At 42.1% G+C, this 26,867-nt stretch overlaps 8 protein-coding genes across 8 annotated transcripts; 5 read left to right on the forward strand and 3 right to left on the reverse strand.

Annotated features, from left to right (window-relative positions):
* The first annotated feature begins 382 nt into the window (after positions 1 to 382).
* On the forward strand, positions 383 to 2,744 carry EAE97_003679 (uncharacterized protein). Its single transcript, XM_038874191.1, has 2 exons — positions 383 to 2,235; positions 2,300 to 2,744. Exons 1-2 carry the CDS (start codon positions 1,557 to 1,559, stop codon positions 2,644 to 2,646), a joined length of 1,026 nt encoding a protein of 341 aa, XP_038734800.1. The 5' UTR covers positions 383 to 1,556; the 3' UTR covers positions 2,647 to 2,744.
* A 1,692-nt stretch (positions 2,745 to 4,436) lies between these two features.
* Positions 4,437 to 4,799, reverse strand: EAE97_003680 (uncharacterized protein; the record flags this gene model as incomplete). The annotated part of the gene is made up of 1 exon (XM_038874192.1): positions 4,437 to 4,799. One exon carries the CDS (start codon positions 4,797 to 4,799, stop codon positions 4,437 to 4,439), a length of 363 nt encoding a protein of 120 aa, XP_038734801.1.
* A 260-nt stretch (positions 4,800 to 5,059) lies between these two features.
* EAE97_003681 (uncharacterized protein) lies at positions 5,060 to 5,923 on the reverse strand (the record flags this gene model as incomplete). The annotated part of the gene is made up of 1 exon (XM_038874193.1): positions 5,060 to 5,923. One exon carries the CDS (start codon positions 5,921 to 5,923, stop codon positions 5,060 to 5,062), a length of 864 nt encoding a protein of 287 aa, XP_038734802.1.
* A 4,485-nt stretch (positions 5,924 to 10,408) lies between these two features.
* On the reverse strand, positions 10,409 to 12,484 carry EAE97_003682 (uncharacterized protein). Its single transcript, XM_038874194.1, has 4 exons — positions 11,968 to 12,484; positions 11,375 to 11,864; positions 11,020 to 11,324; positions 10,409 to 10,946 (listed from the first exon to the last, which is right to left on the reverse strand). The coding sequence occupies exons 2-4, from the start codon at positions 11,636 to 11,638 to the stop codon at positions 10,772 to 10,774; spliced, it is 744 nt and encodes a 247-aa protein (XP_038734803.1). The 5' UTR covers positions 11,639 to 11,864; positions 11,968 to 12,484; the 3' UTR covers positions 10,409 to 10,771.
* A 373-nt stretch (positions 12,485 to 12,857) lies between these two features.
* Positions 12,858 to 14,427, forward strand: EAE97_003683 (uncharacterized protein; the record flags this gene model as incomplete). Its single annotated transcript, XM_038874195.1, has 4 exons — positions 12,858 to 12,860; positions 12,915 to 12,983; positions 13,046 to 13,867; positions 13,921 to 14,427. The coding sequence occupies 4 exons, from the start codon at positions 12,858 to 12,860 to the stop codon at positions 14,425 to 14,427; spliced, it is 1,401 nt and encodes a 466-aa protein (XP_038734804.1).
* A 2,455-nt stretch (positions 14,428 to 16,882) lies between these two features.
* Positions 16,883 to 17,590, forward strand: EAE97_003684 (uncharacterized protein; the record flags this gene model as incomplete). Its single annotated transcript, XM_038874196.1, has 3 exons — positions 16,883 to 17,194; positions 17,259 to 17,269; positions 17,323 to 17,590. The coding sequence occupies 3 exons, from the start codon at positions 16,883 to 16,885 to the stop codon at positions 17,588 to 17,590; spliced, it is 591 nt and encodes a 196-aa protein (XP_038734805.1).
* Positions 17,591 to 18,270: 680 nt separating this feature from the next.
* EAE97_003685 (uncharacterized protein) lies at positions 18,271 to 23,749 on the forward strand (the record flags this gene model as incomplete). Its single annotated transcript, XM_038874197.1, has 5 exons — positions 18,271 to 19,299; positions 19,354 to 20,319; positions 20,373 to 22,653; positions 22,708 to 23,219; positions 23,273 to 23,749. 5 exons carry the CDS (start codon positions 18,271 to 18,273, stop codon positions 23,747 to 23,749), a joined length of 5,265 nt encoding a protein of 1,754 aa, XP_038734806.1.
* Positions 23,750 to 24,807: 1,058 nt separating this feature from the next.
* On the forward strand, positions 24,808 to 26,451 carry EAE97_003686 (uncharacterized protein; the record flags this gene model as incomplete). Its single annotated transcript, XM_038874198.1, has 1 exon — positions 24,808 to 26,451. The coding sequence occupies one exon, from the start codon at positions 24,808 to 24,810 to the stop codon at positions 26,449 to 26,451; it is 1,644 nt and encodes a 547-aa protein (XP_038734807.1).
* Between the last annotated feature and the right edge of the window lie 416 nt (positions 26,452 to 26,867).

Raw genomic sequence — 26,867 nt, forward strand, 5'->3', positions numbered from 1 at the left:
GCTTTCCAGATTTCCAAGATACAAATGTTTTATATCTGACATCTCCTATACTTCAGAAGACCAGAGCGAAGCAATCAAGACTTCAATTTGAATCATCTCTTAACACCTCACAGCCCTCAATCGCGAGCTGGTAGATGAATGAATGAAAATGAGAGATTTGAAGGTAGGCACTTCCAAGAGGTATTCCTCCTTTACCATGGTTGCCTCGAGGACTATCGTGTCTTTCCGGCAGATTCTTCCCCGAAATCTCTCGATGATCTTAGATCGGTATTCTGTTCGGGACTAGCTACCGTATCGCACAACATTACGCCGACAAAGGACGTTCATTTCTCCATCGACCCCAACTCGTAAAAACTCTGATAGTAGTTATCAAATTGGCCTAAATTGTTGCATATCTTGGCATCTGCCAACCACGAGCGTTGGTGACAATGAAGTCATGATCGGTGCGCCTCGACGAAAAATCGTTACCTCACAATCTGTACTGTAGGTATACGCATGTGTTCCACGAGGTTATCAAAAGTCGGCTCAAAGGCTTGAACAAATGATTGTTTCAGATTTGAGAGGTTTGATTTAGGTTATCTCCTTCATGAAATCAAAAGTGGGGAACACGGGACTTGATACTTTTAGGACAACGATCAACGACTCACCAACAATTTATCCAGATACGCACCGAATTCTTGCCTACTTTCGACCCCAAAACTGAGCCAACGGTGATAACAGTGGTAGGACGATGCTATCAAATATCACGGAGAAGACAGCATGCGTGACTCACGTGTGATATCACGTGTGTCTACCCCGGTATCAATCCTTCAAAATGCGAGTTTCTTCCTCAAAGATCCTGATGATGGAGTAGGATCTTTTTGCCATTTACTTCAAAATGACTATAGTCTTCTCTTCAAGTGTGGCAGAAATAACAGCTTCTTTGCATTACCTAATATTCAATTTTTACCCCTTTGTTTCTAGCTGCGTGTCATTTTTATCAATCCATTGCGCAAGTTCACAAGGCAGTTACAATTTTTATTTGTATTATGGATTTAAGTACGACAATCCTCAAGTCTAGCTGTGCCTCTCGCCTTCGTTTCATCGTAAACTGAATCTATTCAAAGGATCAAATATACCTAGATATCGACGTTTCTATTGGTCCCGGCATTGAAGGAGTTGTTTTAAGCCTCTTTGCGCCGTCGGTCTACTATTCATTCTTGTAATCATATCAAAAGTTTAGTCAGTTGATTGATTGGCTACATCACGACGAGTATGATAATTATAGAAACTTTTGCTTCACAGTTGGAAATTTCTTCGAGATTTGACTTGTCAAATCATCCACTTCACGTTTGTATTTGTTGGAATTACAGCGGCACTGTTTCCATGAGAAACTCGCAGTCCAGTGATTGGCTCAGCGTTTTATCTCCTCTTCTCAATCTTTTAATGATTTATAAGTACAAATTAAGCCCTCCAAAATTGACAACTTCGATCGTTTTCGCTATTTGCTTTCTTGGTTGATAGAAAGCTGTCTCGCTCACCAGCACCACCACTATATCAACTCTCCTTGTACCAACATGTACCATCAAGTAGAAAAACAAATGTTGTGTTCTATCGCTGTTATACTTTCCATCCCAGCTATCATAAAGGCTCAGGCGCTCGTTGGTTGTGATTCTGTGAACTGCGTCACTCGGTACAATCCACCGTCATGCCCAATCAATAACATCACCCTTTCTGTGATCGGAATCACTTCATTTAATACTTCGATCGATTCATCACCATTTACCTGGACATTGGGGATTCAAGAATCAGATGATCCAGTTGAATCTTCTGTCCCTACTACACACCTCAAGCATCGCCAAACTTCTTCATCTCCTACAGGTCCTGTTGAGCCTACTCCCACTTACTCCTTCAACATAACATTGAGTCGGAATTTTTATCTTGGCACCCCTCCGAAGGTTAGTTTCACCTCAGAGTCAAACACCCATGCATGCGCACTATTTTTTGATGGAATAGCTTCAGATTTAACATTCGGGACCAGCGCTACGGGAACATGTAATGATGCTCTTACAGCATCTTGTGTTGATGAACTATTAGCTCAATCTCAATCTCAAATGGCCAAAATTTTGTCAAGCACCTCGAGCACTCGAGACGAAACAGATATTTGCAATTCGCTACAGTCAGCCATTAAATCTCAAGCTCCGGCATCTTGTACTGCGGCAAAGGATGGTAGCTGGGAAGATCTTGTTGCACAAGGTATGTCAAATTCAATAGTGAGCGATATCGCAGTGAAAGTTTATGGCTAATATGACAATAATAGGGTTGAGCTCCCCAATTTCTCCACCAACCAGACCCAAATCACCCGATTGTATCCCAACGACGGGAGAGAATTACGACTTATCTTTGATCCACAACACCACATCCTCGAGTATAGTGGATGTCTCTCACTTTGCTTTACTCTCAGACCCCGCAAAGGGCGCATTCTATGACGGCATTACTCCGATCCTCACAGTTTTCTGGAACACATCTAGTTTGAATGATACCTCGGCCACTGTTGCCAGTGCAGAATCTCATTTGAGTTGTTTGAAAGTGGTGGAAAGTACGAATGGGGAGGTTGGGGGGACACTTCTTCACCTCCTAAATCTGAAGGGTCAATTATGGGTATAAATGGGTATTGGAGCTGGGGATTAGTGACGGCAGTTTGGGGATGGATTGTGTTTTGTTAGTGACGAGGGTGTATATCTGTGGATTAGACACTTAATAAATGCATCATACAGAGATTGAATAATATCACTTCATTCGTGCCTTTCGGGAATAAGTCGCTGACCTGTATGTGAGAGTTTCTATTCAATGTTAATGTGGTGTCAAAACCATTCTAACATAAAAATCGATGCCAAGCTTGCGCATCGCTGCCAAATTCTTTTTTGAGGCAAGAGACCATCACTCATTGTAACAAAAGAACGAACCTATCAGCTTTTGATCCATTTCTCAGTTGTACCAATTTTAATTTCAAAACCCAAGCTAGAATACTCACAGCTGCTTTTAACAGGTGTTATAGTTGATTGATAAAATAATCAAGATCATACGAACAATAACGAAGAAAGCAGACAGAAGTTCAAATATTCAAAAAGCGTCATCGAAAAGAGGGTGTGAAGACCGCGATGTACACTATCTAGATGTGACTACTCCCTCAGTAGTTACAGCCAGCAACCAGTCTAATAGCCTTTGGTCTAAATATCCGGTTATCTGACTTCTTTCCAAGGATACCTAATACCAGTTATGCTCACTCGGGATGAGTACTTGTATATCTGTGAGGAATGATCATTAAAGGCTACCACAAGAGCTTGCTTTTGTCAATTACCGAGATATTCATCGGGAATCAGAGAATGGGGTTTGAGTTGGGTCAATTTAAGATAGGGAATTGAAATATTGGAAAGTCTGAATCTGTGCTGAGGTATAATGAAATTGAGTTAGATACGAAAGTGATCGGAGTTATGAATGTATGTTTAGAGCTTCCTGTCGCGAAGAGGTTGAGTAGTGCAGCAGTGGTGGTCACTATAAGCGAGAGTCTGTCAATCTTGTTCGGTCTAATTAAATGAATTGAAAAGCGGTATTCAGCTTGGAAGTTCAAACTGATGAACGTGTTGATTACTTGTTGACAAATCAGACATTTCAAACTCAATCAACCATATTCACTGCTCCAAAAGTGAGACTCCGAAACCTAACCTCGACGTCGCTTAAAAAAGAGTTGCCCCACAAAAATACAAATTGACGCTCCAGCTATTTGACGAACCGAATCGAATCAAAATACTCAAAATCCAACCTTCTAAAAATTAAAATGTAACGAAAGAAAACAAAACAGCAAAACTTTGAGGCGCTGTGAGGCGCCTCTAGGTCCCAATCAACTTCGTACTATAGAATGACTGTACCAAACTGTCCCCTATTTGGCCCGATTGAGAGGGCCCCGATTACTATGGCTTGGGTGGAGGCGTTACGTAGACCACTGTACCACGGGGATATGTTTGGTGAGGTAAGGAATAAAGTTCAGGAATATGTATGCATACATCTCAGCTCAGCTAAGTTGGTGTAATCAGATTGCAGAACTTAGAACCTCTTGCAAAATTTATGCTACATTCTGTTCGTATGAATGGTCATTTTGATGAGGTAAATGAGGTAGCATGACTTTCTACTGCGACAGAGTCTTTAATTTGATATTCAAACTTCCTTGAATCTGATGGGTAGACTATGGTTTAGAGTACCCATGAATTTGTATTCACATGTGCCTCGAGAAGAAATTGAATTCAGGAGGAAAAATTCCGAATTACTTGAATGCCGATATTCAGGATCAAATGAAGTTTGGTATGAGTGATAACTGCTCCAGATGTCTTTCTCGAAAACATTCTTTGGGTTTATTGTATTGCGCATTGCAATCCACAAAGTTTTCTCGTTGCATCAAATCAATATTTGCCTTGTATGTGCCATAGTTGCCGCGGTGTCTTGATTTGCTTCAAAGGATAATAGCCATCTCTGAAATTGTGCGAGTCGATGGGGTACTTATCTGTATCAAAAGGATTGATATCGTCAGCCCCCGCACTGATCAAGAAATCCACAATATGCTGCCATCCATGACGTTTTGCTATGAGCACTGGTTGGTGGCTTTTCTTGGGGTTGTCACAGGGAGAAACGCCAGAGTCGATGAGAATACGTGTTATCAAGAGATCTCCACGTTTGACGGCATATTCATGCAGAGCTTGCTCGCCTATCTCGGTGATATCGCCCCTTTTTCCAACAACAGACCCATCGTATGGTGCTGGCTCCATCGTGCAGCTATGTTCAATAGAGTCGTATTTGATAAAGGATCCGAGTGTATTCTTTCTTTCAACACGACCCCGCCATAGTCGATGAGAACACGAATTACTTCGTTGTGACCTCATGCGACTGCAAAGCTCATCGCATCAAATCCAATACCAAGGTTGGTTCTTGATCTCCGGCCAATCACACGATTCAATTCGGCACCATTGGACAACAGTAGGAAGACAACTTTTGCATGCCCTTTATAAGCGGCGCAGTGAAGGGGCGATCAATATGGCATAGTGTGATTCGGTCCCGCAATACAGTTGACATCTACTCCACGTTCCAGCATTACTTTAAGTAGATTTTCTCTTCCCCAAGAAGCGGCTTGAAGTAGAACTTCTTCTTCTGCATGTTTTCTATCAGCTTGTGACCCGTAGAACATATCCATGAGAAACAGAATAATTCTCACAGATCCTGTCCTCGCCGCAACACGAAGAACCATTTGGATTTCTTCTTGGGAAAGGGGTAGTACTGCATTAAAACGTGGTTGTACAAGCATTTTCATTGCTTCAAAGTGACCATTCATTGCGGCTACACGCAACGCGCTCCCTGAAGAACAGAAGTACTTTTCCCTTTCTAAACCTCCTGTCCAGTGAGGGCCATAATATGGTTGAATCGCGCTGGAGTCGGCACCATGGTGTAGAAGAACCTGTATTATATCGACTCGTCCGTATCTTGATGCGAGATGCAATGGTCTACCGAAGTATTTGTTTCTAAAATTGGCATCCGCGTGGTGACTTTCAAGCAACACTCGTACGTATGCTATTTCATTGGCGATGATAGCAATGCAAAGTCTATTTTGCACATCAAGTATTCTTTCGGCATTGATCGTATCCACTGGAACATCAGTATCAACTATAGGTACTGGATTATAAGTTCGCGGTAGCCTTGGAGCGAGGAAGCTTAACTGCCGCCTTCCATTTGTGTTCCTACAGCTGGATGGTGCCCAAATCAATCGTTCCTCTGCAGCTTCACATACGGCAAGCTCCAATTCGGTCTGCTTTTCCTCCGAGAGACAATGAATCCTAGATACAGCAACAATTGCTCGATACATTGGAGTAAGTATCATGTCACTAGTGTTGGCTTTCATTTCTATGTGTATGAGAAGAGCGGTGATACGGAGCAGTTTACTGGGAGGGTATCTGCGGCATATCTCCAGAGCATCATCAACCGAACCATGAGGATTGCTGATATAATCGACACATATTGCGTTTGTAACTGATGCCTGAAAACGTCCTATATGATTGTAAGCGTAATAATGACGTGTCTGCTGCGGTACAAAAACGTGCTGCACACTGTTCGCAGGCCAAGAGCCTTCCATAGCCCGACAGTCTCCAGTATTTCAGCAAATATTAGAACAACAATATCATTGGGCAGGTTGATGAGATTAATAGTACATGTAGCTGTAGTCTCCATATTGTCTGAAAAATACCCTTGGAAGATAAATATTGTGCAAGGAAGATCACCAGGACTTTGGGGTTGTGCAGCATTATCTAGAAGATTAATTGTTTCGTAAGAATATAAATAGGCGATTCAGCTACGGCGCGGATATGCCGTGCGAATTATTTATAGATTTACTCATCTGGCCATGATTGGTGTGTCCAGTTGAAATGTATTTCACGGTGTGACTGTTGGTGGCCGTTGGTGGTTGAGACATCAGCCCTTTCACCGCCTTCGCTTGGCAGAACAAACAACTTCACCTCATCAATAGACACCTACCTAGGTATCCATATATACATTTTTATAACACCTAGGTAGCTCTACGTTTTGATGGTCCGCAAAATGTTATACATGAATCAAATATCATTAGCCACGCAATCATCGCAATCGAACTTCTTATTTCGGATTGGAATCTGCACTCCATGACCATGCAGATACATAAGATTCTTCTGCTTATCTTTCTTGATTTTATACGTTGCCATACCTTATGGAACTGGCATTCCTTGGTTTTCGGAGCCAAGTACATACGAATCTTAAATATTTAGAAGGTAAATGATTGGATCCAGCCCCGCTGAATGGCCACTTCCCTACAATTGTTGCTTCTCATGTGGCACAGATTTTCTACTTACTCACCTGTCATCGATATGTCGCTATTTCGCATCGATACCTGTAGTCGTTTATGGAGTCAAATTTGTTACACACAGCTCTAGAAAGCATAGAAAAGAGCTTTGACTTTGGCTGTAAGATTCAAGGATGGAGGCATGAATCATGCCCTTTCGACATTTCTTATGTATAATTCATGTCTAGCCTTGATAAAGTGCAATGTCTATAGTCCAATAAAGCAATAGTATCTATAATAGGCATTCTTTCAATTGAAATTCAACTGCAAGTCGGCGAAAAGTCCGCTGCCTCATGCCTCAATCCAGCTGCACTATCTACATGCTATCATAGCTTTGGGATGCCTCCTTGGGCTTCTCTACAAGTGACTAAACCACTTGTTACATATCATGTGCTTCGAAGTTGTGGTCAGGTTCCCGGTAACAAAGCGGTCAAAAGCTCAACGAAATTCTTCCACAAAAATCTTGATTTTCCTACCATCAAAACCATATGAAACCATCCCAAGCCATCATCAGCTTCTACATAAACACCATCATGACTGGTAGATTATGCTGGATGACTGAAGTCTGTTTGCTCCGGTCATAGCGTCATTTGAGGCTTCTACGTCGTCAACTACGATGATTCCTTTTTCAGCGTTGTATCCACCATAATTAACGGTTTTCGATTCGCGTCCCTCCTTCAAGTTCTTACTGTCCCAATCTATAATGAATGTTGTCAGCGATGCAAAGTAGATTGCGATCCCCTACCACCAGTTTCCTCACCAGTGCTTGGGGAACGAAGAAACAAAAACAGATCCCGCTCATCATGGAAGCCCAATCATCTGCCACATATTCAGGGACGGATGACAAATAGCTCAATGGCAATCAACAGCACCAGCACCAGCACCACTTTTACTGGTCCTCGTTCGCACTCATTCGTAGGGAGATTAATCACGAGCAATCACACTAGCCACAGCGCCAACGAGCTTTGCGCTAGTGATACTTTTGTTGGTCCAGACTTCGTTTTTTACCGAGAAAGGGTCTACTGTGACTTGGAGAACAAGCAAGCTTATCCACTTTGTCTCTCTGATCACAGCAGTTCTACAACTGCGGAAGTTTGCTTCGATATTGAGATTAAGATCTTGGTAGATCACAAGCCTGTTGAAGCTCGAGATAAGTCTCTTCCTAGCAAAAAGTATCATACCGTCGAGGGTTGGTAGGCGTGTATCAGCCTTGCATAAGACACTCTTAGAAAAACCTTTGTTTGGACCTGGGTTACTGTTTTCTCTTTTGATTTGATAACCGTGGTGTTTCTCAATATCTGTGTAGCAAGTAGTAAGGACAGCGACGGAGAAATATTTACTTTAGACGACCAATGAAAAGAATAAAAGCCCAAAAGATACCTGGGTGATTCAATTCTAATTCCGACATAGAACCTTCAATGCACTAGCCTGATATCGACAATATACCCTCATTGTTCGAATCTGGCCTGGTGAAAGGGGATTGATTGTTTATAATTGATTTGAGAAAAAAGAAGCCGTTTTTCATCACAATTTCAAAGAATGAGAATTCATTGTTCAAACTTGATTATGACATCGAGACTCATTATCTATATTTGATTTGAAGAATAGCAACCTATTGTACAGGATTGATTTGAAGAATGAGATCTCATTATTCCAAAAGCTGATAGCGAGATCAATTCAAGACTTTGGAACTTAAATAAACATATCTGGAAAATCTCTGACATTAATGAAGACTTCACTGTGTACATTTCTATTCAGATATCAAAAACCTCTTCTCCTCAAATCTCCACAATTGCATTTCATACAAAAAAAGTCATTCTTAATTATTAATCGACAATAGCATCAACTTGCTATCTTAACTTTGAGCAATACGCAAAGTTATAAAAACTTCAATCTCGTTACTCGAAAAAGTGATTTTCGCATTCTACTAAAAACACAATCTTTTCATAATTCTCGATCTGAAATCAAGACTTACAAAACTGGTAAAGCTATACCTCAAAGTAATTGAATCAATTCATCTTCTCGATTGGAATATCCTCATGAAAGGAGAAAATAATTGATGTAATTTTCAAAATTTGTAGCTTTAGCCAATTGGAACAGTCTTTTCGAGGATCCCAATACATGTGTGGTCACTGGTGAGTGAATTGACAGAGTGAATAGATCCAAGGTTAATTTCCACATGCTGTAATAAATTCAATAACCAAAACATTCTGGATCCACTTCATCTAGCAGAACTTCTACTCTCCACACAAATTCCTTTTTTCTCTCCGCAACACAACACTCTGCAACCAATAACCCAGTCCATCTCTCGATAAAACCACCAACCAACCTTCCATCCCAAATCCCAAATCCTACAATCAATCCAATAAAAATAAAACCCAAAAAATCGATCCCAGAACCCACTGATGATTCATATAATTCTACTTTCAAGACCGTGTTAATCGACATCACACTTTTCCCGAGCAATATTTTAACCGAAGCCCCTTTTACAATCCACTTTTTAAGGTTTCTTTCACACCCTGAGAACAGTGTTCAATAATTCTTATACTTGTATCTACTCTACAATCTCCATCAGTTTCTTGATGTAAAAGACTAATTAATCATGAGCAATTGCGATTTAAGGAATGATGAATTGTATTTGTTTTAATGAATCTTGAATCATTTTCTAAAGCTTTTTAAAGTCGAAAAAAAAAAAAAAAACAATGTCGCTTTGGATCACAGTAAGCTAACCTAATACCCCCAAAATCCCAAATCAAATCACCCCTCCCACCATCCAACAACCCACCAAAATAAAACAAATCCTCAAGAGATAAATAAGAATTGATACCTCACGTCCTGCCTATTACTACACCATTCTACCCTTATCCAGATGCTCAGCCTAGCCAGCCTGATTAAACCCCCTCAAACCCTGCAATTCCAAATCTCTAAGATCCAATTTCCAAATTCCAAGTTCTCACAAGTCTTACACACATATCTGTTTCTTATACACCCCCAAGCATCTAATATCTAATATTTAATATCCAATACCCAATGCCTCTTAGTTCCCCATTCCTTGAATCTCTCATTCCCTCCATCCCTCCATCCCTCCATCCCTCCATCCCTCCCCATCCCTCCTTCCCATCCCTCAATCCAATCCCAATCTACGCTCCCATTCATCATATACCTACTCCATCCCAAGAAATAACCTCACACCGCACCCCCCTGAAACCACAATATCAAGTACACATCCCTCAACCCATATCCCTACCCCTATAACCTCCTCTAACATACCTCTATTATTATCATAAGCCATGCAGAAACACCCTGTACATGATTAATCAGGAAGTAGATCTGGGTGAGTAAAAGAAGAAAATACTATTCCGAAACGTACTTACTTATAACTCGATGTCGCAATTTAGATACAAAGCCAGGGAATCCGAAATAAAGCAAATACCATATGCTTACTTACTTAATCTCTTACTTTGTCTTCAAACAGCAAACCAATGCATTCAAATCACATAGCTCAAAGCAAAAAAATTGAATAAATATCTGATATGCAATTGAGTAGAAAGCTATACGTAACGCCATGTGATACATATCCATGCCAACGCCTATGTTAATGAAACTTTGTTCCTGGAGAAGGCTCAAATTCCGAGATGCCATTTCCCCGTCCATATTTTCACCACTTCTTGAATGCACTCTTAATATAGCTATTCTGTATACCTTTACAGAAAGCTAATGAGCTTGAAATTCTTTTCTTGAATCTCGGTCGTACGTTTAAATCGCAAAAGTATTATGCTTCATTTGATCAAAAACTGTGCGCCATTCGTATTCCTTTTGGTTGTCAATTCATTAATTCATCCAACCACCATTCATTGTGTGTCGAAGATCATTCATGAGTCATGGTTCTCCAAGAAGTCTTGCTGTGATATCACCCATATAAGCCTCCTCTAATTCGTAGTCCTCCCCGCCATGGCGGTCGATATGAACGAAGTTGAATGCATCGACTACCTTTTCAATATCAAATCCCATGGAAACGAAGCGATCGACCAGAGCCTTGTTGTATCCTTGATATCTGTTGTTGTTTCTTGTTAGTCTGCTATCTACTTAAACGTTCGAGGAAAGAGAATCAAGGAAAACTGGCATACTTCAACATCTCCTGTCGCGCCTTCTCTTCTTGTGATTGATGTTTGACCGGAGGAACATATGAGGGGCTTGAGGCGGCAGCCTGAGACCATTTTGTGACTCTTGGGGCACCAGCGTAATGAATTGCCCAGTCGCGTGCTTTCTCTCGAAACTCCTTGGGGTGGTTGATCAACATATTGGCTACCTCGGCGTCTTGTGGATCCTTTGGCTCAGGTTCGCTGAGAAGAGATTGAAGGGAAAGGAGGGCGGACTTGATGGTTAAAACCGGAGACCAGGCCGAGGACAATGTATCAAGACAGATGGCACCCTGTTTAAGCGTCAAAATTTAATTCTATCCCCTACAGGGCTCAAACTTACAGTCTGACTGCTGACATTGGGATGCCAGACTTTGGTCGAGAAATTCATGTGTGGGGGTTTGAATGGATATTCATTAGGAATCTTGATGTCAACTAGGTATGTGCCTCCTTCGTAGGGTGTGTCTGGTGGACCGGGAAAAGAACCTCGAAGGTTGGTTAGATCGCTATCATTACCATCTCTTGTTTGACAAAATATTTGAGCTCCAGGATCGTTGGCGATATCATTCAGCTCTTTGGCAATACGCCGCATTCTATTGGAAGACATTTTGGTGCTGTAAATTGGGTGTTGTTGATGTTGTTTTTGGAGGCTCGAGGTTTTATGCTCGAGTTTCGAGGTCTAGGTTGACTCTTATGATCGGGTTCGAGGCTGAAGTCTTATTGGACTCGACGATTTCGCGATTGGTCTGTGTAGTAATTTTATGATTTCTTTGACTACCTAGGTGGTGAATGTTTATCGAGAATGATATAGTGATTTCGCTGTTACCCTCAAGCTGTTTCAAGTCAGATTAAGAAGATGGTTGGAGGGTCGTCGTGGATAGAATTCGCCGAATGATGACGACTAAGAAAGAGTGACATTCAAGACAAGGCACTTACCAATAAAGCCTTTTGAAAGTAGTTGTGTATTCATGTAACTCAAGAAAGTTACCAATACTCGCACTTTATGGATGCTTGAGGATCTAAAATTGGCGGGGTTATTGATAAGTGGATAGCTGTCCCACTTTCTACCTAGTCGTAGCAGTCAATTGAATGTTTTACTCCGTATCGCACCATGCGGGCAACGGGATGCAGAATCAAGGCTGGTGGGTGGGTGAGTTGGTGAGACTGGAGTGAAGAGAATGATATTTCAAAGAAATGTCATGAGCAGATTCAGATATGATGAGCCCTTCTGTCCGTCGACCTTTATGCCCAAAGGTAACCCAACATCTGCTGTGTAAATGGAATATATGTTTATTGATTGTACGTGTTTCTGATGGGCTTGGTATGTACGGAGTGTTGAGGCAATGGTAGTTGCAAGCAGCGCAGTAATGACATCCGAGGAAGCCAATAGATACATCTCATCCCATCCCATCCCGACTCTCGGGCATCACTTGAATTCACTGCTGTTGCCAAAAATAAACAAAAGAGTTGATGCCTGATACTTTGAGTGGATGTATACATGGTAAGTGTAAGGCAAAAAGTCTTAAGTAAGCACGTAAATATGGTAAGGCTACAGAAATTTAAGGCATTAATGACTTATCGAATCACCCAGGTGGTCCAAGCCAAGCTAGCTCTTCTCATTCATTCGCGTCGTTCTTGTCGCCTTGTTGCATCGTTGTAGAAGGCTAAAAGAGCATCCAAGCTGTTGCTATCCATTACAAACAAAATATACCACCTTTCTCAACTTCAACCACCACAACTACAACCGAATATTTCTTATCAAGGATCTGGATCATACGAAATCCTATACCGTCATACTGAAAGCTTCTTGATTTACCAAGAACAAGATGGTAAGCTTCCAACCCATGATTTGTATGAGCGGCAATATTAACATAATCTCAAAGGGTCAACAACCATCCGGCCTTGGTGGTAATCAACCAGGTGGAGATGGAAAAGATGACAAGTCTAAGAAGGTATATATACGCATTCGTAATAATGATAGGAAATGGACGATGGACTGATTGCCCAACAACAGAAGGATAAGCCAAAGTACGAACCACCACCAAGACCAACAACCAGAATCGGTCGCAAGAAGCGTAAGGCTGCCGGTCCAAACGCTTCCGCAAAGCTACCAGCCGTCTATCCGACGTCTCGATGCAAACTACGATATCTTCGAATGCAACGAATTCACGATCATTTGCTCCTCGAAGAAGAATATGTTGAGAATCAGGAACGTTTGAGAAAGGCCAAGGCTGCAAAGGAAGGAACAGCAGCACCCGCCAATGCTGGTGGGGATGCAGATGCTGTTGACAGAAATGCCGATGAAAGAGGTCGTGTTGATGATATGCGTGGTAGTCCAATGGGTGTTGGAACTTTGGAGGAAATGATTGATGATGATCATGCTATCGTTTCGAGTACCACTGGACCGGAATACTACGTCTCTATCATGTCTTTTGTTGATAAAGATCTCTTGGAACCGGGTGCAAGTGTCTTGCTGCATCACAAATCCGTTTCGATTGTTGGTGTTCTTACTGATGACACGGATCCTTTGGTTTCAGTGATGAAGCTCGACAAAGCTCCAACGGAGTCTTACGCAGATATTGGTGGTCTCGAGTCGCAAATTCAAGAAGTGCGAGAATCGGTCGAATTACCTTTGTTACACCCCGAATTATATGAGGAGATGGGTATCAAGCCTCCCAAGGGTGTTATTCTCTATGGTGCGCCAGGTACCGGAAAGACTTTACTGGCAAAGGCGGTTGCAAATCAAACAAGTGCGACATTCTTGCGAATTGTTGGTAGTGAGTTGATTCAGAAGTACTTGGGTGACGGACCTAGACTTGTTCGACAACTTTTCCAGGTATGCATATTTTCAATGTTCACTTTAGGTAAGACGAATACTAATATTTATAGGTTGCCGCCGAAAATGCACCATCCATCGTCTTCATTGATGAAATCGACGCGATTGGTACTAAACGTTACGAATCTACATCCGGTGGAGAACGTGAGATTCAAAGAACTATGTTGGAGCTTCTTAATCAACTTGATGGTTTCGATGATCGTGGAGATGTTAAGGTTATCATGGCTACAAACAAGATTGATACTCTCGACCCTGCTCTCATTCGTCCGGGACGTATTGATCGAAAAATTCTCTTCGAAAATCCTGATCAGCATACTAAACGCAAGATCTTCACTCTTCACACATCTAAGATGTCCTTAAACGAAGATGTCGATTTGGAAGAATTCATTAACCAAAAGGATGATCTTTCCGGTGCTGATATCAAGGCCATCTGTTCCGAGGCTGGTTTGATGGCATTGAGAGAGCGTAGAATGCGTGTCCAAATGGCTGATTTCAGAGCTGCAAGAGAGCGTGTCTTGAAGACAAAGAGTGAGGGCGAGCCTGAAGGTTTGTACTTGTAGAGGAGAGATGGGCGATGAGATGAGGGAAATGTACGATGAGCTAGAGCGCATGCTTCTTTTGGTAGCTCGTGTATTCTAGATATCTATGGTTAATGAATGCATTTAATTGCTCGACAAGAATTTGCTGTTTAATTTTTTCTGTTGTTCAATATAGCGGTGCATCATGTCTGTTGAATGATCTCTGATTAAATTGACACCAGAGATGTGTCATAATGACGCTATCTCGATCAGTTCTGTGTTTTCCATGTTGATACACTGAGCCTATATGTGATACAAAATTCGCCAATTTCCAGTCAAGTGGCCAAACCCTCAGCGTACTAACCTTTCCACTCGCAAAACAAACATCGACGCAGACATCGATGTAGATTCATATTTTAGAAGATTCACAATATCTTCTCTGATAAGTGGGGATGTTAGTAGTGTATTTTGGGATATTATTTGGATACTTGAAGGGTTCTCGTTGGGTCTTGATAGTGGTGTGTGGGTAGATGGTTGGTGGTTTGTGGTTTGTGAGATTAATGGTGTTTTTGATGATGGGGAGGGATGTTAGGAGAGGGTTTTGAGATAGTTTTTGGGGGTGTTGAGATTTTGAAGATGTTTTGGGCTTCGTGTTGGGTTTTGATGGGGTTTGATGAGGTTTGTGTAGATAGATAGTGGTAGTGGTAGTGGTAGTGGTAGTGGTAGTGGTGGTGATAATAGTAGATGAGTATTTATGTAGGTAATGTTAATTTTGGAATTAGTTTTGGGTATTAATTTTAGTAGTCATGGTAATAGTGACGGTTATGGTGGTAAAAGTATCGCTCTAGGTTCTAATAGATTATCCAATCTAACTTATACTCGAGATGAATGCCTGCCTGCCTGCGTGCCTGCTGTCTTTTTGCTCCTTATGCCTGTGTGTTTGAAGATTTGATTTTTTCGGGGGTAAGTAGATAGATAGATAGATAGATAGATAGATAGATAGATAGATAGATAGATAGGGTGTGAAGAGTTGTGTTTTCGTTTGGGTTTGTGTCTGTTGTTTGTTGGTTTGGATGAGTGGGGATAGGGATGGAAATAAAAATAGAAATAGGGATAGGGATGAGAACAGGGGTTTAGGGGTTTTGATTTATGGTTTATTTGATAAAGAGGTGTATATCAGCAATATAATATCACGAAGCGAGGTTCAAGATGTGTATTTTAGTTACCTTATCTACCCTAATCCAATGATTCATCTCCTATTATGCTTATATTTCACTTTAGTACTATATCGAATTCCCAAGGTCATGTTACAAAGGAATATTCACTGTACCCTGAAATCACCCCTTTAATTTACCGAGATATGGTCAGACGAGCACGTGTTTTGTCAAGTTGCAGATGTTGCTCTCTTGTGGATTGTAGATGCAGTAGTTCGTGGGATATAGCTTGGATATTCTTCGAGATCTTGGATGAATAATATTCATAAGTTGAAACACTCAGACACCCGTGATTGAATGTGCTGGTAGTACCATCATCAGTTTTGGTGTTCATAATGACATGATTAGAACATGGACTATGTTGATACACCTGAGTGTCATCATTCGCATTTTTGGACCTGGTGTATACCAGTACCCAAGATCTCGATGACATTCTAATTCCAGCTTCAGATATCACGACGCTGCAAATAGCTTGCAAACCTACGTCACTTAATGAACTGATACCGAAATTCATTTCAAGTAAGGTGCGAGCAGCTTTGTAGTCATTTATAAATTATTCCTCGGGTATGCTAATCCAATTTTATTAGAATTTTAAGATGTCTGCTGGTAGAATATTCTAAGATCTCAGTTGGGAGCTAGAAGATTGGAAAGCACAAATGGACGATATATATCGCTCCTGAAATGAACGTGGGATATCATCTACATTTCGAATCGTCTATGGTCAAAGAGAGTGTCAGCTCAGACTGTGTCATTTGTCGCATCATCACGAAAGGTCTATAGATGATAATGAAGAGTGACCTGAAGCTAGATGCTCTAGAATGGTATGAAGGAGATCTTGTATTCCATCGTTTCAAGACGCAATTGAAATATCCAGAGCATTAGGTGTCCGTTAAAAATGAATAGATAGCTTTTACATTGTGCAAAACGACTTTAATGACTGGGAGAAAGAGGGTATACTTATGGTTGACATCTACGCCAATAACTAACTAGATCTTGCCGCAACAACAGCTAAGGATAGTACAGCGGGTTGTCTCAATGATCGTGAAACCAGATATTCCTTCCACCGTGTCTCCATAAGTTTCTTTCAGATATCTCATGAAGGTTATGATATTTTGGTTAGACCATGTTTTGAGCCAATTTACCGCCGGCTTACTACCAGTGGGAAACGACGATACAACCACTCGGCTGTCTCTGACAATGATGCGCTACCACTTTTGACCAGAGCCTGGGTTTATCAGAAGCAAATACTTGCTTCTTGTACACTACGTTTTCAACCATCCGAAATGATACTAGAATGCAAGAGTAATCTTTTCTGCGAATGCGCGGGTCTCGAGAAAATATATCCACTATTAGACTCTAACATCAACCAAGATATATTTTCGATATCGGAAAGGGCGGTATTGGATAGATGGCTGAATATAGTGGGGGAATATCGCACGCTGGCTCTAACTAAGCATGATGATCGAGCAATTGCTATTCTGGGCGTAGCAAGAATATGTCAAGGGCGACTCAAGAGCAAATATCTAGCTGGCTTATGGGAGACAGACATTGCTAGGGCTTTGTTGTGGGACGCCAGTCTCCAGTCTGGGAGAATAGTATATCGATTTGACAGACCTACAGCACCAAGCTGATCTTAGATATCACTTATCATGTTTCCAGTGGGAACGGCTGTATTTTATGGCAGACCAACCTTTACATCATTTCAGGTTCACGAATCTTTCAGGTATGAGGGTACAGAAATGTCTGGTGTTACTAACGATTCTCGTACGGCTCTTAGACTTGGTTCAATAAGAGTAAAAGCTGCATACATATCCGCTACACTGATTTACAGCCATCGAAACAGAGGTCCTGGAAGATCAGGTCTTTTCGAAACTTCGCTCTTGGCGGCGGAAATGCTTGGAGAGGTCATTCTAATTATGTGGTCATCTATGGATCTGGATATTTCGGATCAATCATCATCGTCATCGTCATCAACGTCATCATCATCATGAATGTTGATGCAGTGTATATGCTTTCTAATATTGGTGTAAAGCCTGATACCCCTTGATACCTTGATATCATTATTCATGACTATCATCATCCTCAAATTCTAGGTAACAAACTCCATTCCGAAGGCATCAATGCCGAATATGGACAACACGAGAAATGGCAATCTAAAGATTGGATGCGAGTTAATTCCAAAACCGGGGAAAGGTGGGTCCAACATTATGCCGCTTACTACTCGGATGACGCTAAGACGATAGTTGTGGAAAGAGCGGGTGAAAATCACGTGGATGCCTGGTGTTGCCTAAAATCACGAGACGAGGGGTTACTTTCGTGTATCGTCGCGAGTTTCTTACCGTTTTTAATTTGTGTGGCGCGTAGAATTTATAAAGAGATGATTTCTAAATGAATTCTTTCCTTTTTCCATACTCATACTCATCTTCATCTTCTTCTCGATTTCAACTTCATTACAAGAGATACCTCGAAATCTAATAGTGAAAGGATTCTTGTCTTCAGGTTACTTGGTGTCTGTAACTGACACCGCTCGTACCGCATCTTGTCTTGAATTTAGATGAATATTTGGTTTAGACTGTTTCTTTATACATCTATCTTCCCATTGACACACCGTCAAATTTATAGTTCCTCTACTCTCTCAACATCTGAACTAGTATCACCATACCAAATCACCATGGCTTCAGATACTCTCCCTGAACCTCCAGCTCCAATCGATCTCCCAAGCCTTCCCGCACCTATTAAGGATTTTATCCCCTACCTATCTCAAAACCCAACCAAAAATATCTCAACCATCATTGAGCCATACAAGGCCTATGAATCAGAACTTCGTAAAGTTTTTGCCCAACAGCCTGACCATGAAGCCGTCAAAGATGGAGCTGTCAATTTAGTTCCCATCTTCTCTAGCCATGAGAATGATCTCAAGGTCCGGGCTAGAGATCTTAAGAATGAGTCGAAAGAAGAGTCAGAAAAATACATCATGCCATTGAAGGATGAAGAACGTCGACCCAATGGCTCACCAGCTGTCGTTAGATCCATCAAGGATTTTCAGACGAATTTCAACCTTTTTTCCGAATCCTCACTGGCTGATCTTGACTGGAGCAACGTCGTTGCAGCTGGGAGTGCCGTCACGACATCTCTTCTTCCAATCCCAGAGAAATGGGCCGGTAGCAAGAGAGCCATGAGAGAATATTATCACGAGCATTTAGCTCCAGCATCTGATGTTGATCTCTTTCTTTACGGGCTTGCTGAGGCTGAAGGATTGGAGAAGATTAAGCAGATTGAGACTAACATCAGAGATGCTATCCTTCATGAGACGACCACGATCCGCACAAAGAACGCTATCACCATTGCAAGTCAACATCCCACTCGTCATGTTCAGATCGTTCTCAGACTTTATGATTCTATCTCTCAGATCATCACTGGATTTGATGTGGATTGTTCTTGTGCGGCATATGATGGAAAGCAGGTTTACATGAGTCCCAGAGCTGTTGGATCATTCGTTACACAGTGCAACACCATTGACTTGACCAGAAGATCGCCAAGTTACGAAAATCGCTTGAGAAAATACAGTCACAGAGGCTTTGAAGTCCATTGGCCAATGTTGGATCGCTCAAGAATCGATCCCACGATATTTGAGCGCTCTTTTGGTCGCACAGAAGGACTCGCTAGATTGTTGATTCTGGAAAAGTTGCCAAAGACAGTTGTAAGTACTCTGGGTGTGGCCATCGCAATGATCACTTGCTAATCTCAAATCCAGGATCGGGAAAACTACATGGATCAGCGCCGACAAGAACGTGGTAGACCATCTCTCAACAGAGGTTTTCGCAATCAACGTAGATTATATGGAAATTTGAAAGATCAAGAAGAGGACGAAGTCGCAGATTGGGCTGAACAGGATGAGATTGCCAACTATCATACTATGACAGTTCCTTATGGGCAAAAGTACAATGCGGCAAAGATCAATCGTTTGCTGTATGCCAAGGATTTACTTCTGAATGCGGAATGGAACCAAGATAAAGATCGTGAAGTTTATCTACATCGTCATCCATGCTTCTTTGGCACGGCGGAAGAGGTTATTCAAGATTGTTGCGGATACTGTCCAGTTCCTACTACGAACGAAGAGAAGGAAGTGGCTGAGAAGGAAAGCAAGAACAACGTCTCGGGCACTCTCAAGTTTATCACAGACGACCCCGGTCGCCAGGAGATTGGAAGTTTCAATCCTATAAATGACGATGAGTGGACCACTATGAGTTATGTCGGTGATACAGCACGTTTGTGTCAAGCTATCGTGGATGGAGATCTGGAACACGTTCAGGATTGGTGTTCCCAAGAAGGTGTTGATGTCAACCGCCGAGACTTCACTGGACGCACACCTTTACATCTAGCTACTATGACTTCCACTCCAGAGATTGTCAAATGTCTCGTCGATCATGGAGCCAGATTGATAGCTAGACTTGTAGACGGCAGAACAGCATTACATATTGCCGCTGCAAGAGGGGATCTTGAGATGATTCGCATACTCCTGAATAAGAGTATGGCGAATGAAGAGGAGGAGGAAGCGAGGCAGTCTAGTAAGGTTGCATACACTGCATCTGATAACGGAGAGGAATCGGATTCTGCGTCAGAGATTACTCTCGATAGTGAACAAGAGGAAGCTGATGCTCTGACGATGGGAAGCTTTGTCAAGATTCCAGGAAACATGGATGAAGATAAAGATGATGTTGTAAGTCATATTCGTTTTCCCTTCATCATTCTTCCACTAATTAATTTTTCTAGGCTGCAATTATGGACGACTCTATGGAAGACCCTGACATCTATGACATCAACGTTGTCGCTTGGGATTATGGCCTCTCTCCACTTCACCTTGCAATTCTCAATGGCCACATCGATGCTATCAGACTTCTCGTCTCAGAATATGGTGCCGATGTTCTCTTCCCTGTCAAGCTAGTAGAAGCTGGAACTACGAATCCTAGAGGAGCAATCATGACTTTGGTTCTAGCAATGTCTCTGCCCAAAGAAAAGTCAAAGCAAGTGGTGGAGGTACTATTGAATCTAGGGGCAACTTCTGCTCAGTCAGATACAAGCTATTTCACAGCCCTCCACTACATTGTCGCACAAAATAATACCGAAATCTTGGACGTTCTGTTCGCTCATGATCGACCAGCCGCGCAAAGAGTCATCAACAAGATCGGAATTACAGGACACGGATCAGCTGAGACACCACTGTCTACTGCCGTAAAGAAAAATTACGGAGAGATGGCATCCAAACTTCTGCACTTAGGTGCACAACCCCAGTTTGAATTCGAAGATTGGATCAAAGTGTATACGGACACGAATGCTCATGCTAAAAATCAAAATACAGAAACGAATATGAAGCGATTTCGAGAAACAGCACAACAACCCATTCTTGCTGCTATCTGTAAGGAGATTGGCGCTGTTGTTGAACATCTTCTTGCAAAAGGTGCCAATCCACAAACTCTCACAACTATTGCATGGTCAGCGGTAAATAATCCTGAATCACGAAGTTACTATTACAATGCGAGAGAATCTATCCTAGATGTTATTCAACGCAAATTGAAGACGCTTCGAGAATGGAAGGAGCCTGTGTATAATCAATGGCAATTTCGAGAAGACAATCCCGAATCAAGGAAGCCGGAAATTCTTCGACCCGAGACTTTCTATACAGCAGATCTGGAACCGGGTACCTATAAGTACTGGACAGCCTTACAGAACTACCGGGATGAGAAATATCAGAATAAGGTCAAGCATGAAACACACGAGAAGATGCTCAAAGATAAAGAAACTGAACTTGAAAAGTACAAAGATGAGCGCGAAGCAGTCGAGGAAGCAATCAAAGATCTCGAGCAGGCTGAAAAACTCCTCATCGCAGCCGGGGCAAAATCATTCATCGATTTGCATCCCGATATTCCTCAACCGCCCAAGGGCCAAGATAGCTCTTGGCACCACGATCGTTGGCATAAAGTAGCACCAGAACCTTACAAAACACATTTTAGTTTCAATGTCCCGGACCTCAATGATGGGAAGAGACAAGGCTATTTTATGTTGTTTGAAGCTGCTTGGAATAATGATCTTGACGCCATCAAAAATTTGACACTCCAACCTTGGAAGCATGACAACGTTGAATATCCGCCCCTGAGGATTGCGGTTAGCGACGGAAATGAGTTTATGCCTTTCTCTATCGCCGTTCTACGTGGACACTTCGATCTTGCACGTAGGATCGTGGAAATATGCCTTGCTCAATATCATAACGCAGATGATGAGGATGATAAGAAAGGACGTCAACGTTGGGGTATTATGAGTTCTGACGAAGATGATGATGAGTCAGGAGATCTGCCCATATTTTCTGAACTGGTTACTGACAAGTTCACGATTGATGCTCTCGAGGAGGTTTCCAACGTTGTCAAAGGTGATACACTTCCTCTGAGAATGATTGAATGGAAGTGTCCAGCGCATCGATCAACTAGTGATGATGGAAGCTCAGGATCAAGCGGTATGTCCAGTCTGTTTGATTATGCTATCGAGCAGCACGACATGAAAATGTTCAGATTCCTTCTGGACATTGCAGGCGAGCAAAAAGCTTTGATGGCTAAGCATGAAGACGATCGGCGATGCTATAGTTTGGAGACCTCAACTTTCAACAAAGCTCTTTCTAAAGGTAGAACCACAATGATAGCTGAAATGATCAAATACTGCGGATCTGGAGTTCCTTTTAAAAAGCTAGTCTCATCTAGTGGTGTGGAGCTTAAGACAAAGCCAAGATATTATGAAGGTTTGTCGATTGGTGGCAAGAAACGCAGAGATTGGGCACGACCTCCTACTCATATCCAGGATTTTGATTATTTTGAGGGACGATTTCCACCTCTGCTTGAAGCTGCACAAATGGGAAACATTGAATCCGTCGAGTGGTTTATGAGTGATGCTCCAATGAGACATTACAAAGAATTCGCTGAGAGAAACAAGGATGATCTCCGAATTCGAACGTTGGAATCAGGGAAAGGATTTGAAAATACTATTTCAAACTGGTTAGAGATCAATAGTAAGTGATATGATATCTTTGAGAGTTCATGAGTTTACTGACAATATTCAATAGGCGAGCTTATACTCCACGTCGCCATTCTTCACGATCCGGAAACAGACGAAGATAAAGTCAAACACCTCAATCTCATCGAACATCTTGTTTCTGTTCTTCCTGATTCAGTTCTTTCATTGAAATCTGCTCAGGGTTATTCACCTCTACATCTCGCTGTCAACAGAAAAAACATTCCAATTATTGAGTACCTGCTGTCAGCTGGCGCCTCGCCTCGCTCTCGGGATAGACATAACCGAAACATCATGCATACTCTTGCAGCTGATGCTGCAAGCGTAAATAAAGAGACAGTCTCTTGCTTAGAATCTATCATAAAGTTGTTTAACAAGAAGGATGTTCAAGAAATGTTATTTGAGAGATCGGATGACTATCCGGGCGCAGTTACACCTCTAGCTTTATGGATGAGCAAGGCCACCCACTACGATAGCGCTGATGTTATAGAAGTACTTCTCAAGTATTCCACTCGCGAGGAGCTAGAGATGATTAATGGAGAAGGCGATTTGCCGTTACACGTTGTATGTTACTCTTACCCATCCAAATCAAAATCGAAATACTGACACCCATCCAGGCAATCAAAAACAACAGACCAAACCTAACATCCTTCCTCCTCCAACAAAAACCCACTCTCCTATATCGTGAATCAGCAACCGGTCGTACACCCCTCGAAATGTCGCATGATAAATATATCTCTAAGTTCATCTCTAATCCTCCGTCTGTTAACAATCATTGGCAATATCATCCGAATAATCTTCATGGGGATACTTTAAGTGCGTATCGTGCGAAGCAGAAACGTGATGCAGCTCCATCTTATCAAACACATTCTCTGATCTGGGAGGAATGTTTGAGGGTTCAGGGAGACTTGAAGAGAAAGTTTGATAATGATGAAAGTGAGAATGGTGAGGAGAAGACAAAGAAGGAGTTTACTGGAAAGAGAAGATTGGTCAGTTTGTTTGAGGCAAATGAGGTGGCTAGGAGATTGGCGGGAAATCGTAATGGAAAGGGAAATGAAGCTACGCAAATGGATGTGGTTGGTCAGTGGATGTGATTTTCTCGAAGTCGAAATATGATATTGTGCATCTGAGAATGAAATGGGAATGCCAAGTTGTGATGATGGCTAATACGTATGGGTTATGGGATGAGTTTCCATAAGATTTTATACTATAGTATAGCTGAACTGGCCGACTGGCTTGGCCTGGGGCTTATGTCATTCAGAGCATAGCTAGTACGCGCAATGCAAAAATATTACAGGCCATTCAAAAACTCTAAATTCAATTTTGAGACTCCATTTGTTCTTTTGAAACGACTGATAATTTCTTGGATTACATAGCACAAGGCAATATATCTCGTAATGAAAAATTGGTTAGATCTTCTGACTAATGTGCCTAGGTGCACAAAGTAAGACGAAGATACTCTTGTACTTCAGAGATACAAGTTGCTAAGTAGTACAGAGTTCTGAGCCTCAGCAATGCATGAAAAATACAATACATATCATCCTTACTCAATACATCTCTTTGAATCTCCGAAACTTTCCTCAAATTTTCACATGCATACGTAGAGGCCTTGGAATATAGGTATCTTTCGTGTCTATATTCTCAATGTCTGGATATCCTCGAATGGTTCCTGGAGCTGTATACTGTTCGTTTGGTCTATTGTAAATATGTTATGGATATGAGTTTAGGGATACGTGATTACTGGCATTTAACTGGTGGTTAGGAGAAATGATGTGAAAATTTTCTTTTTCGAGGGAGGGTGATGTACGCTTAGTACTAGCAGGGAAGAGAACAGATTGGAATCGAATGAGATCAGGGTGATCGGGAGATAGTTGCCGGCTTGGTAGGGGTTAAAATATTTGGCCGGGTTGGTGTTGTGTTATGTTAATTTTGATGCGGTTGGTGTTGGTATTGATGTTGGTTCTAACAATGATTCTGTTTTTGGTTTGTGGTTTGAATATCTGGAAATGTTGGTTTGTGTAACTTTCTTTGTGGTATTGATACCTACCGAGTATATTACTGCATCTTATTATTACTTTTTTCGTAAGCTTCTAAACTGTTAAGTTTTATTCTCCAAATCATTTATCAAGTCTGATTTTTGTCTTCTACCAAAATGTCTACAGAAACATTCGATATCATCATTATTGGCGGTGGTACTTCAGGCCTGGTTTTAGCCAATCGTCTTTCGGAAGACCCGAATCTACAGATCGTCGTTCTGGAAAGTGGTGAAGACCGTAGCGCAGATCCAAATTCTCTTACTCCGGGTGCTTGGCCATTGCTGTCACATTCTCCAGATAACTGGACATTTCAAACGGTTCCTCAGAAAGAAGTCCCTAGGGATATCATAGTTCCGCAGGGAAAGGCTCTGGGAGGCTCGAGTGCGATCAATAGCTTCCTCTTTACCTCTACATCTAAGGCGACAATAGAGGAATGGAAAAATTTGGGTAATGAGGGATGGGTCTATGCTGCGTATGAAAAGGCTTTGAAGAAGTCGTATACTCTGCATAAGCCCTTTTGTGTGACTGAAGGCAATGGACCACTTCAGATTACCCTTGCTTCGCCCGAAACTCTTTGGCAGAAAGCTTGGATTGAAGGTCTAGAATCCGTGGGATTCCCAAGAACTGATCCCCTTTCTGGTAATCTTGGCGGACCAAATATTTCTCCTGAGAGCATCGATCCTAAAACAAAACAGAGAAGCTATGCTGCTAATGCATATTTGGATCCAATTCGAAGTCGACCAAACTTGACTATTCAGACCAATACGAATGTGACTAAAGTGTTGTTTGAAAAATCTTCATCGGCTAGTGATGCTCTCGCTACAGGCGTCGAGTTCATCTCTAGAGATGGCTTATCGCAAAGTATCAAAGCTCGCAAAGAAGTCATAAACTGTGCCGGCGCCATCAATTCACCTCGAATTCTTGAGTTGTCTGGAATAGGCGACGCGGATTTACTTCAGCGCTTGGAAATCGATGTTGTGGTTGACAATCCACACGTTGGCGAGAATCTCCAAAACCATCTTTTCACAGGACTTACATTTGAAGCGCGCGACGATGTTGAAACAATCGATGCTTTTTTCCGCCAGGAGCCCGATGCTGTTGCTGTTGCTATGCAGGAGTATGCCACAAAAGGAACGGGCTATTTGAGTACCAGTAATATCACGACTATGGCTCAACTTCCATTACCTGAATTCCACACAGAAGCCGGACGCAAAGAACTCGATCAGTCATTAGCTGCGTCAAAATTCGATTCAGATTCTTTTCAATCTTCCCCAACTACATCCACCTTCGCAGCCGCACACGAAAAATTTGTACGCTCCGTTATCACAAATCCCTCAGAAGCACTAGGAAACTACGTTTTCGGCTCAGGCTATGCCCCCTTCGATGCACCCAGCCCAAGCTATCGCGCCCCAGGTAAACACATCTCCATCGCCATCGAGCTCTCTCATCCTCTGTCCCGGGGCAGCGTCCACATAACCAGTTCCCTACCCGAACACACCGGCACCAATACAGGCATCGCCATCAACTCCCGCTATCTCACCTACCCCCTCGACATCGAGATTCTCTCCCGCCAACTACGCTTCACCGAAGACATTATCAGTCGCGCGGAACCTCTCACGCGGTATTTGAAATCATTCTCGAAACGTTTTGCAGATCTAGATATCGCGAAAGAATATGTAAGGCGCACAGTGGATGGCGCGTATCACTATACGGGAACGTGCGCAATGATGTTGAGGGAGATGAGGGGGTGTGGTGGATAGTCGGTTGAGGGTTTATGGGTGTAGCAATTTGCATGTGTGTGATGCGAGTGTGATTCCTGTGGAGCCGACGGCGAATCCGCAGGCGGTGGTTTATGCGGTTGCGGAGATGGGAGCGGGGTTTGTGAGGGAGGAAGGAGTGTGAGTTTGGGGTTGAATGATGGGATTGTGATTAAATGTTGCTATCTATTGTTGGGAAGTTTTGAAGGTTGACTGGAGTGAGTGGTAAATTATTAAGTAAGCTCTGGTACAGCATTTACGGAACATCATCTTGATAATTGCATCTCTGTCTTTCTTTCAATAGTACTACCTGCCCTCCAAATATTAAAACATGTAGAGCATATGTCAGTACATACAATTCTGTATAGATTAATGATGCCCTCTTGAAACTCTGACACTTTCCAAGTCCTAGCTGAAAG

This window comes from Botrytis byssoidea, assembly GCF_014898295.1.
Source record: "Botrytis byssoidea strain MUCL 94 chromosome Unknown BBYS_006, whole genome shotgun sequence".
NCBI classification, from domain to species: domain Eukaryota; kingdom Fungi; phylum Ascomycota; class Leotiomycetes; order Helotiales; family Sclerotiniaceae; genus Botrytis; species Botrytis byssoidea.

What these genes read in the sequence shown, in the direction of transcription:
- EAE97_003682 (XM_038874194.1), bottom strand. Translation starts at nt 11,638, where the DNA reads ATGTCTTCCAATAGAATGCGGCGTATTGCCAAAGAGCTGAATGATATC. An exon ending in CCAATGTCAGCAGTCAGACT is followed by an intron (nt 11,325 to 11,374) that starts GTAAGTTTGAGC and finishes ACGCTTAAACAG; the next exon opens with GGTGCCATCTGTCTTGATAC. An exon ending in GCGCGACAGGAGATGTTGAA is followed by an intron (nt 10,947 to 11,019) that starts GTATGCCAGTTT and finishes AAACAACAACAG; the next exon opens with ATATCAAGGATACAACAAGG.
- EAE97_003679 (XM_038874191.1), top strand. Translation starts at nt 1,557, where the DNA reads ATGTACCATCAAGTAGAAAAACAAATGTTGTGTTCTATCGCTGTTATA. An exon ending in GGAAGATCTTGTTGCACAAG is followed by an intron (nt 2,236 to 2,299) that starts GTATGTCAAATT and finishes TGACAATAATAG; the next exon opens with GGTTGAGCTCCCCAATTTCT.